Raw genomic sequence first — 12,600 nt, forward strand, 5'->3', positions numbered from 1 at the left:
TCACCAAATCTGCAATGCATTGTGGGAGAGAACTCCCATTGACGACAATGGACAAATAGTTTCAACAACGTTCATTTGCATATTTGTTCATAATTTACATTGGTGACGTTATCATTGGTAATCTTTAGTTAGTAAACAAAATGTTTCTTACCTAATCAATTAATGATAATGAATGAATGAAAACAAAATAAACGAACGCGACGTTACTCACTAGATTAAAACTGGATACCACATAATATTGGAATTTACAATATGAGTAACTACGTATACATTAAAATTTTTCAGACTGGTCTGTAACAACAGTGTATGTATTTTGATAATAATCGAATATTTCAATGTCGTATCGTACATATTTACAGGTTTAGATTTTGTACTTGCTAATGGAATTACACCAGGTGTTATTTTGATGGCATTAAGTGGACCCAAGGTGGAATCACTCGACCAAGCTATAGCATCGGCTGATGCAGCAGGGTTTGTGGTGATAACTGCTGCAGGCAACAATGGAGATGATGCTTGCTTCTACTCGCCGGCAAGTTCTGATAAGGTGAGATACCCCGTTCCCGACAAGTTCTGATAAGGTGAGATACCCCGTTCCCGACAAGTTCTGATAAGGTGAGATACCCCGTTCCCAACAAGTTCTGATAAGGTGAGATACCCCGTTCCCAACAAGTTCTGATAAGGTGAGATACCCCGTTCCCGACAAGTTCTGATAAGGTGAGATACCCCGTTCCCAACAAGTTCTGATAAGGTGAGATACCCCGTTCCCGGCAAGTTCTGATAAGGTGAGATACCCCGTTCACGACAAGTTCTGATAAGGTGAGATACCCCGTGCCCAACAAATTCTGATGAGGTGAGATACCCCGTTCCCGACAAGATCTGATAAAGTGAGATACCCCGTTCCCGACAAGTTCTGATAAGGTGAGATACCCCGTTCCCGGCAAGTTCTGTTAAAGTGAGATACCCCATTCCCGGCAAGTTCTGATAAGGTGAGATACCCCGTTCACGACAACTTCTGATAAGATGAGATACACCATTCCCAACAAGTTCTGACAAGGTGAGATACCCCGTTCCCGGCAAGTTCTGACAAGGTGAGATACCCCGTTCACGACAAGTTCTGATAAGGTGAGATACCCCGTGCCCAACAAGTTCTGATAAGATGAGATACCCCGTTCACGACAAGTTCTGATAAGGTGAGATACTCCGTTCACGACAAATTCTGATAAGGTGAGATACCCCGTTCACGACAAGTTCTGATAAGGTGTGATACCCCGTTCCCGACAAGTTCTGACAAGGTGAGATACCCCGTGCCCAACAAGTTCTGATAAGGTGAGATACCCCATTCCCGGCAAGTTCTGATAAAGTGAGATACCCCATTACCGGCAAGTTCTGATAAGGTGAGATACCCCGTTCCCGACAAGTTCTGATAAGGTGAGATACCCCGTTCCCGACAAGTTCTGATAAGGTGAGATACCCCGTTCCCGGCAAGTTCTGATAAAGTGAGATACCCCATTCCCGGCAAGTTCTCATAAAGTGAGATACCCCGTTCCCAACAAGTTCTGATAAGGTGAGATACCCCGTTCACGACAAGTTCTGATAAGGTGAGATACCCCGTTCACGACAAGTTCTCATAAGGTGTGATACCCCGTTCCTGACAAGTTCTGACAAGGTGAGATACCCCGTTCACGACAAGTTCTGATAAGGTGAGATAGCCCGCGCCCAACAAGTTCTGATAAGGTGAGATACCCCGTTCACGACAAGTTCTGATAAGGTGAGATACCCCATTCACGACAAATTCTGATAAGGTGAGATACCCCGTTCCCGGCAAGTTCTGATAAAGTGATATACCCCGTTCCCGGCACGTTCTGATAAAGTGAGATACCCCGTTCCCGGCAAGTTCTGATAAGGTGAGATACACCGTTCACGACAAGTTCTGATAAGGTGAGATACCCCGTTCCCGGAAAGTTCTGATAAGGTGGGATACCCCGTTCCCGACAAGTTCTGATAAGGTGAGATACCCCGTTCCCGACAAGTTCTGATAAGGTGAGATACCCCATTCCCGGCAAGTTCTGATAAGGTGAGATACCCCGTTCCCGACAAGATCTGATAAAGTGAGATACCCCGTTCCCAAAAAGTTCTGATAAGGTGAGATACCCCGTTCACGACAAGTTCTGATAAGGTGAGATACCCCGTTCACGACAAGTTCTGATAAGGTGTGATACCCCGTTCCTGACAAGTTCTGACAAGGTGAGATACCCCGTTCACGACAAGTTCTGATAAGGTGAGATAGCCCGTGCCCAACAAGTTCTGATAAGGTGAGATACCCCGTTCACGACAATTTCTGATAAGGTGAGATACCCCGTTCACGACAAATTCTGATAAGGTGAGATACCCCATTCACGACAAATTCTGATAAGATGAGATACCCCATTACGAACAAGTTCTGATAAGGTGGGATACCCCGTTCCCGACAAGTTCTGATACGGTGAGATACCCCATTCCCGGCAAGTTCTGATAAAGTGATATACCCCATTCCCGGCAAGTTCTGATAAGGTGAGATGCCCCGTTCACGACAACTTCTGATAAGATGAGATACCCCGTTCACGACAACTTCTGATAAGATGAGATACCCCATTCCCAACAAGTTCTGGCAAGGTGAGATACCCCGTTCCTGGCAAGTTCTGATAAGGTGAGATACCCCGTTCCCGGCAAGTTCTGATAAAGTGATATACCCCGTTCCCGGCAAGTTCTGATAAAGTGAGATACCCCGTTCCCGGCAAGTTCTGATAAGGTGAGATACCCCGTTCACGACAAGTTCTGATAAGGTGAGATACCCCGTTCACGACAAGTTCTGATAAGGTGTGATACCCCGTTCCTGACAAGTTCTGACAAGGTGAGATACCCCGTTCACGACAAGTTCTGATAAGGTGAGATAGCCCGTGCCCAACAAGTTCTGATAAGGTGAGATACCCCGTTCACGACAAATTCTGATGAGGTGAGATACTCCATTCACGACAAATTCTGATAAGATGAGATACCCCATTCCCAACAAGTTCTGACAAGGTGAGATACCCTGTTCCCGGCAAGTTCTGATAAGGTGGGATACCCCGTTCCCGACAAGTTCTGATAAGGTGAGATACCCCGTTCCCGACAAGTTCTGATCAGGTGAGATACCCCGTTCCCGGCAAGTCCTGATAAAGTGAGATATCCCATTCCCGGCAAGTTCTGATAAGGTGAGATACCCCGTTTACGACAAGTTCTGATAAGATGAGATACCCCGTTCACGACAAGTTCTGATAAGGTGAGATACTCCGTTCACGACAAATTCTGATAAGGTGAGATACCCCGTTCACGACAAGTTCTGATAAGGTGTGATACCCCGTTCCCGACAAGTTCTGACAAGGTGAGATACCCCGTTCCCGACAAGTTCTGATAAGGTGAGATACCCCGTTCCCGACAAGTTCTGATAAGGTGAGATACCCCGTTCCCGGCAAGTTCTGATAAAGTGAGATACCCCATTCCCGGCAAGTTCTCATAAAGTGAGATACCCCGTTCCCAACAAGTTCTGATAAGGTGAGATACCCTGTTCACGACAAGTTCTGATAAGGTGAGATACCCCGTTCACGACAAGTTCTCATAAGGTGTGATACCCCGTTCCTGACAAGTTCTGACAAGGTGAGATACCCCGTTCACGACAAGTTCTGATAAGGTGAGATAGCCCGCGCCCAACAAGTTCTGATAAGGTGAGATACCCCGTTCACGACAAGTTCTGATAAGGTGAGATACCCCATTCACGACAAATTCTGATAAGGTGAGATACCCCGTTCCCGGCAAGTTCTGATAAAGTGATATACCCCGTTCCCGGCACGTTCTGATAAAGTGAGATACCCCGTTCCCGGCAAGTTCTGATAAGGTGAGATACACCGTTCACGACAAGTTCTGATAAGGTGAGATACCCCGTTCCCGGAAAGTTCTGATAAGGTGGGATACCCCGTTCCCGACAAGTTCTGATAAGGTGAGATACCCCGTTCCCGACAAGTTCTGATAAGGTGAGATACCCCATTCCCGGCAAGTTCTGATAAGGTGAGATACCCCGTTCCCGACAAGATCTGATAAAGTGAGATACCCCGTTCCCAACAAGTTCTGATAAGGTGAGATACCCCGTTCACGACAAGTTCTGATAAGGTGAGATACCCCGTTCACGACAAGTTCTGATAAGGTGTGATACCCCGTTCCTGACAAGTTCTGACAAGGTGAGATACCCCGTTCACGACAAGTTCTGATAAGGTGAGATAGCCCGTGCCCAACAAGTTCTGATAAGGTGAGATACCCCGTTCACGACAATTTCTGATAAGGTGAGATACCCCGTTCACGACAAATTCTGATAAGGTGAGATACCCCATTCACGACAAATTCTGATAAGATGAGATACCCCATTACGAACAAGTTCTGATAAGGTGGGATACCCCGTTCCCGACAAGTTCTGATACGGTGAGATACCCCATTCCCGGCAAGTTCTGATAAAGTGATATACCCCATTCCCGGCAAGTTCTGATAAGGTGAGATGCCCCGTTCACGACAACTTCTGATAAGATGAGATACCCCATTCCCAACAAGTTCTGGCAAGGTGAGATACCCCGTTCCTGGCAAGTTCTGATAAGGTGAGATACCCCGTTCCCGGCAAGTTCTGATAAAGTGATATACCCCGTTCCCGGCAAGTTCTGATAAAGTGAGATACCCCGTTCCCGGCAAGTTCTGATAAGGTGAGATACCCCGTTCACGACAAGTTCTGATAAGGTGAGATACCCCGTTCACGACAAGTTCTGATAAGGTGTGATACCCCGTTCCTGACAAGTTCTGACAAGGTGAGATACCCCGTTCACGACAAGTTCTGATAAGGTGAGATAGCCCGTGCCCAACAAGTTCTGATAAGGTGAGATACCCCGTTCACGACAAATTCTGATGAGGTGAGATACTCCATTCACGACAAATTCTGATAAGATGAGATACCCCATTCCCAACAAGTTCTGACAAGGTGAGATACCCTGTTCCCGGCAAGTTCTGATAAGGTGGGATACCCCGTTCCCGACAAGTTCTGATAAAGTGAGATACCCCGTTCCCGACAAGTTCTGATAAGGTGAGATACCCCGTTCCCGGCAAGTTCTGTTAAAGTGAGATACCCCATTCCCGGCAAGTTCTGATAAGGTGAGATACCCCGTTCACGACAACTTCTGATAAGATGAGATACCCCATTCCCAACAAGTTCTGACAAGGTGAGATACCCCGTTCCCGGCAAGTTGTGATAAGGTGAGATACCCCGTTCCCGGCAAGTTCTGATAAAGTGATATACCCCGTTCCCGGCAAGTTCTGATAAGGTGAGATACCCCGTTCACGACAAGTTCTGATAAGGTGAGATACCCCGTTCACGACAAGTTCTCATAAGGTGTGATACCCCGTTCCTGACTAGTTCTGACAAGGTGAGATACCCCGTTCACGACAAGTTCTGATAAGGTGAGATAGCCCGTGCCCAACAAGTTCTGATAAGGTGAGATACCCCGTTCACGACAAGTTCTGATAAGGTGAGATACCCCATTCACGACAAATTCTGATAAGGTGAGATACCCCGTTCCCGGCAAGTTCTGATAAAGTGATATACCCCGTTCCCGGCACGTTCTGATAAAGTGAGATACCCCGTTCCCGGCAAGTTCTGATAAGGTGAGATACACCGTTCACGACAAGTTCTGATAAGGTGAGATACCCCGTTCCCGGAAAGTTCTGATAAGGTGGGATACCCCGTTCCCGACAAGTTCTGATAAGGTGAGATACCCCGTTCCCGACAAGTTCTGATAAGGTGAGATACCCCATTCCCGGCAAGTTCTGATAAGGTGAGATACCCCGTTCCCGACAAGATCTGATAAAGTGAGATACCCCGTTCCCAACAAGTTCTGACAAGGTGAGATACCCTGTTCCCGGCAAGTTCTGATAAGGTGGGATACCCCGTTCCCGACAAGTTCTGATAAAGTGAGATACTCCGTTCCCGACAAGTTCTGATAAGGTGAGATACCCCGTTCCCGGCAAGTTCTGTTAAAGTGAGATACCCCATTCCCGGCAAGTTCTGATAAGGTGAGATACCCCGTTCACGACAACTTCTGATAAGATGAGATACCCCATTCCCAACAAGTTCTGACAAGGTGAGATACCCCGTTCCCGGCAAGTTGTGATAAGGTGAGATACCCCGTTCCCGGCAAGTTCTGATAAAGTGATATACCCCGTTCCCGGCAAGTTCTGATAAGGTGAGATACCCCGTTCACGACAAGTTCTGATAAGGTGAGATACCCCGTTCACGACAAGTTCTCATAAGGTGTGATACCCCGTTCCTGACAAGTTCTGACAAGGTGAGATACCCCGTTCACGACAAGTTCTGATAAGGTGAGATAGCCCGTGCCCAACAAGTTCTGATAAGGTGAGATACCCCGTTCACGACAAGTTCTGATAAGGTGAGATACCCCATTCACGACAAATTCTGATAAGGTGAGATACCCCGTTCCCGGCAAGTTCTGATAAAGTGATATACCCCGTTCCCGGCACGTTCTGATAAAGTGAGATACCCCGTTCCCGGCAAGTTCTGATAAGGTGAGATACACCGTTCACGACAAGTTCTGATAAGGTGAGATACCCCGTTCCCGGAAAGTTCTGATAAGGTGGGATACCCCGTTCCCGACAAGTTCTGATAAGGTGAGATACCCCGTTCCCGACAAGTTCTGATAAGGTGAGATACCCCATTCCCGGCAAGTTCTGATAAGGTGAGATACCCCGTTCCCGACAAGATCTGATAAAGTGAGATACCCCGTTCCCAACAAGTTCTGATAAGGTGAGATACCCCGTTCACGACAAGTTCTGATAAGGTGAGATACCCCGTTCACGACAAGTTCTGATAAGGTGTGATACCCCGTTCCTGACAAGTTCTGATAAGGTGAGATACCCCGTTCCCGGCAAGTTCTGTTAAAGTGAGATACCCCATTCCCGGCAAGTTCTGATAAGGTGAGATACCCCGTTCACGACAACTTCTGATAAGATGAGATACCCCATTCCCAACAAGTTCTGACAAGGTGAGATACCCCGTTCCCGGCAAGTTGTGATAAGGTGAGATACCCCGTTCCCGGCAAGTTCTGATAAAGTGATATACCCCGTTCCCGGCAAGTTCTGATAAGGTGAGATACCCCGTTCACGACAAGTTCTGATAAGGTGAGATACCCCGTTCACGACAAGTTCTCATAAGGTGTGATACCCCGTTCCTGACAAGTTCTGACAAGGTGAGATACCCCGTTCACGACAAGTTCTGATAAGGTGAGATAGCCCGTGCCCAACAAGTTCTGATAAGGTGAGATACCCCGTTCACGACAAGTTCTGATAAGGTGAGATACCCCATTCACGACAAATTCTGATAAGGTGAGATACCCCGTTCCCGGCAAGTTCTGATAAAGTGATATACCCCGTTCCCGGCACGTTCTGATAAAGTGAGATACCCCGTTCCCGGCAAGTTCTGATAAGGTGAGATACACCGTTCACGACAAGTTCTGATAAGGTGAGATACCCCGTTCCCGGAAAGTTCTGATAAGGTGGGATACCCCGTTCCCGACAAGTTCTGATAAGGTGAGATACCCCGTTCCCGACAAGTTCTGATAAGGTGAGATACCCCATTCCCGGCAAGTTCTGATAAGGTGAGATACCCCGTTCCCGACAAGATCTGATAAAGTGAGATACCCCGTTCCCAACAAGTTCTGATAAGGTGAGATACCCCGTTCACGACAAGTTCTGATAAGGTGAGATACCCCGTTCACGACAAGTTCTGATAAGGTGTGATACCCCGTTCCTGACAAGTTCTGACAAGGTGAGATACCCCGTTCACGACAAGTTCTGATAAGGTGAGATAGCCCGTGCCCAACAAGTTCTGATAAGGTGAGATACCCCGTTCACGACAATTTCTGATAAGGTGAGATACTCCATTCAAAACAAATTCTGATAAGATGAGATACCCCATTCCCAACAAGTTCTGACAAGGTGAGATACCCTGTTCCCGGCAAGTTCTGATAAGGTGGGATAACCCGTTCCCGACAAGTTCTGATAAAGTGAGATACCCCGTTCCCGACAAGTTCTGATAAGGTGAGATACCCCATTCCCGGCAAGTTCTGATAAGGTGAGATACCCCGTTCACGACAACTTCTGATAAGATGAGATACCCCATTCCCAACAAGTTCTGGCAAGGTGAGATACCCCGTTCCTGGCAAGTTCTGATAAGGTGAGATACCCCGTTCCCGGCAAGTTCTGATAAAGTGATATACCCCGTTCCCGGCAAGTTCTGATAAAGTGAGATACCCCGTTCCCGGCAAGTTCTGATAAGGTGAGATACCCCGTTCACGACAAGTTCTGATAAGGTGAGATACCCCGTTCACGACAAGTTCTCATAAGGTGTGATACCCCGTTCCTGACAAGTTCTGACAAGGTGAGATACCCCGTTCACGACAAGTTCTGATAAGGTGAGATAGCCCGTGCCCAACAAGTTCTGATAAGGTGAGATACCCCGTTCACGACAAGTTCTGATAAGGTGAGATACCCCATTCACGACAAATTCTGATAAGGTGAGATACCCCGTTCCCGGCAAGTTCTGATAAAGTGATATACCCCGTTCCCGGCACGTTCTGATAAAGTGAGATACCCCGTTCCCGGCAAGTTCTGATAAGGTGAGATACACCGTTCACGACAAGTTCTGATAAGGTGAGATACCCCGTTCCCGGAAAGTTCTGATAAGGTGGGATACCCCGTTCCCGACAAGTTCTGATAAGGTGAGATACCCCGTTCCCGACAAGTTCTGATAAGGTGAGATACCCCATTCCCGGCAAGTTCTGATAAGGTGAGATACCCCGTTCCCGACAAGATCTGATAAAGTGAGATACCCCGTTCCCAACAAGTTCTGACAAGGTGAGATACCCTGTTCCCGGCAAGTTCTGATAAGGTGGGATACCCCGTTCCCGACAAGTTCTGATAAAGTGAGATACCCCGTTCCCGACAAGTTCTGATAAGGTGAGATACCCCGTTCCCGGCAAGTTCTGTTAAAGTGAGATACCCCATTCCCGGCAAGTTCTGATAAGGTGAGATACCCCGTTCACGACAACTTCTGATAAGATGAGATACCCCATTCCCAACAAGTTCTGACAAGGTGAGATACCCCGTTCCCGGCAAGTTGTGATAAGGTGAGATACCCCGTTCCCGGCAAGTTCTGATAAAGTGATATACCCCGTTCCCGGCAAGTTCTGATAAGGTGAGATACCCCGTTCACGACAAGTTCTGATAAGGTGAGATACCCCGTTCACGACAAGTTCTCATAAGGTGTGATACCCCGTTCCTGACAAGTTCTGACAAGGTGAGATACCCCGTTCACGACAAGTTCTGATAAGGTGAGATAGCCCGTGCCCAACAAGTTCTGATAAGGTGAGATACCCCGTTCACGACAAGTTCTGATAAGGTGAGATACCCCATTCACGACAAATTCTGATAAGGTGAGATACCCCGTTCCCGGCAAGTTCTGATAAAGTGATATACCCCGTTCCCGGCACGTTCTGATAAAGTGAGATACCCCGTTCCCGGCAAGTTCTGATAAGGTGAGATACACCGTTCACGACAAGTTCTGATAAGGTGAGATACCCCGTTCCCGGAAAGTTCTGATAAGGTGGGATACCCCGTTCCCGACAAGTTCTGATAAGGTGAGATACCCCGTTCCCGACAAGTTCTGATAAGGTGAGATACCCCATTCCCGGCAAGTTCTGATAAGGTGAGATACCCCGTTCCCGACAAGATCTGATAAAGTGAGATACCCCGTTCCCAACAAGTTCTGATAAGGTGAGATACCCCGTTCACGACAAGTTCTGATAAGGTGAGATACCCCGTTCACGACAAGTTCTGATAAGGTGTGATACCCCGTTCCTGACAAGTTCTGACAAGGTGAGATACCCCGTTCACGACAAGTTCTGATAAGGTGAGATAGCCCGTGCCCAACAAGTTCTGATAAGGTGAGATACCCCGTTCACGACAATTTCTGATAAGGTGAGATACTCCATTCAAAACAAATTCTGATAAGATGAGATACCCCATTCCCAACAAGTTCTGACAAGGTGAGATACCCTGTTCCCGGCAAGTTCTGATAAGGTGGGATAACCCGTTCCCGACAAGTTCTGATAAAGTGAGATACCCCGTTCCCGACAAGTTCTGATAAGGTGAGATACCCCATTCCCGGCAAGTTCTGATAAGGTGAGATACCCCGTTCACGACAACTTCTGATAAGATGAGATACCCCATTCCCAACAAGTTCTGGCAAGGTGAGATACCCCGTTCCTGGCAAGTTCTGATAAGGTGAGATACCCCGTTCCCGGCAAGTTCTGATAAAGTGATATACCCCGTTCCCGGCAAGTTCTGATAAAGTGAGATACCCCGTTCCCGGCAAGTTCTGATAAGGTGAGATACCCCGTTCACGACAAGTTCTGATAAGGTGAGATACCCCGTTCACGACAAGTTCTGATAAGGTGTGATACCCCGTTCCTGACAAGTTCTGACAAGGTGAGATACCCCGTTCACGACAAGTTCTGATAAGGTGAGATAGCCCGTGCCCAACAAGTTCTGATAAGGTGAGATACCCCGTTCACGACAAATTCTGATAAGGTGAGATACTCCATTCACGACAAATTCTGATAAGATGAGATACCCCATTCCCAACAAGTTCTGACAAGGTGAGATACCCTGTTCCCGGCAAGTTCTGATAAGGTGGGATACCCCGTTCCCGACAAGTTCTGATAAAGTGAGATACCCCGTTCCCGACAAGTTCTGATAAGGTGAGATACCCCGTTCCCGGCAAGTTCTGTTAAAGTGAGATACCCCATTCCCGGCAAGTTCTGATAAGGTGAGATACCCCGTTCACGACAACTTCTGATAAGATGAGATACCCCGTTCCCAACAAGTTCTGATAAGGTGAGATACCCCGTTCATGACAAGTTCTGATAAGGTGAGATACCCCGTTCACGATAAGTTCTGATAAGGTGAGATACCCTGTTCACGACAAATTCTGATAAGGTGAGATACCCCGTTCACGACAAGTTCTGATAAGGTGTGATACCCCGTTCACGACAAGTTCTGATAAGGTGAGATACCCCGTTCCTGGCAAGTTCCGATAAGGTGGGATACCCCGTTCCCGACAAGTTCTGATAAGGTGAGATACCCCATTCCCGGCAAGTTCTGATAAGGTGAGATACCCCATTCCCGACAAGATCTGATAAAGTGAGATACCCCGTTCCCAACAAGTTCTGATAAGGTGAGATACCCCGTTCATGACAAGTTCTGATAAGGTGAGATACCCCGTTCACGATAAGTTCTGATAAGGTGAGATACCCCGTTCACGACAAATTCTGATAAGGTGAGATACCCCGTTCACGACAAGTTCTGATAAGGTGTGATACCCCGTTCCCGAAAAGTTCTGATAAGATGAGATACCCCGTTCCCAACAAGTTCCGATAAGGTGAGATACCCCGTTCCCGGCAAGTTCTGATAAGGTGGGATACCCCGTTCCCGACAAGTTCTGATAAGGTGAGATACCCCGTTCCCGACAAGTTCTGATCAGGTGAGATACCCCGTTCCCGGCAAGTCCTGATAAAGTGAGATATCCCATTCCCGGCAAGTTCTGATAAGGTGAGATACCCCGTTTACGACAAGTTCTGATAAGGTGAGATACCCCGTTCCCAACAAGTTCCGATAAGGTGAGATACCCCGTTCCCGGCAAGTTCTGATAAGGTGGGATACCCCGTTCCCGACAAGTTCTGATAAGGTGAGATACCCCGTTCCCAACAAGTTCCGATAAGGTGAGATACCCCGTTCCCGACAAGTTCTGATAAGGTGAGATACCCCGTTCCCGGCAAGTTCTGTTAAAGTGAGATATCCCATTCCCGGCAAGTTCTGATAAGGTGAGATACCCCGTTTACGACAAGTTCTGATAAGGTGAGATACCCCGTTCCCGACAAGTTCTGATAAGGTGAGATACCCCATTCCCGGCAAGTTCTGATAAGGTGAGATACCCCGTTCACGACAACTTCTGATAAGATGAGATACCCCATTCCCAACAAGTTCTGGCAAGGTGAGATACCCCGTTCCTGGCAAGTTCTGATAAGGTGAGATACCCCGTTCCCGGCAAGTTCTGATAAAGTGATATACCCCGTTCCCGGCAAGTTCTGATAAAGTGAGATACCCCGTTCCCGGCAAGTTCTGATAAGGTGAGATACCCCGTTCACGACAAGTTCTGATAAGGTGAGATACCCCGTTCACGACAAGTTCTGATAAGGTGTGATACCCCGTTCCTGACAAGTTCTGACAAGGTGAGATACCCCGTTCACGACAAGTTCTGATAAGGTGAGATAGCCCGTGCCCAACAAGTTCTGATAAGGTGAGATACCCCGTTCACGACAAATTCTGATAAGATGAGATACCCCATTCCCAACAAGTTCTGACAAGGTGAGATACCCTGTTCCCGGCAAGTTCTGATAAGGTGGGATACCCCGTTCCCGA

General features: G+C 47.6%; 1 protein-coding gene across 1 annotated transcript in view; it reads left to right on the forward strand.

Annotated features, from left to right (window-relative positions):
- The window catches only part of LOC102807916 (uncharacterized), a 69,695-nt gene that overhangs the window by 21,840 nt on the left and 35,255 nt on the right, over positions 1-12,600 (forward strand). The window contains exon 7 of the mRNA XM_085508399.1: positions 360-544. Coding sequence (XP_085364525.1) covers positions 360-544 — 185 coding nt within the window. The remainder of the gene's footprint in view (positions 1-359; positions 545-12,600) is intronic.

The sequence above is a fragment of the Saccoglossus kowalevskii genome, chromosome 15 (genome assembly GCF_978046115.1).
Source record: "Saccoglossus kowalevskii chromosome 15, keSacKowa6.1, whole genome shotgun sequence".
Classification (NCBI taxonomy): Eukaryota; Metazoa; Hemichordata; class Enteropneusta; family Harrimaniidae; genus Saccoglossus; species Saccoglossus kowalevskii.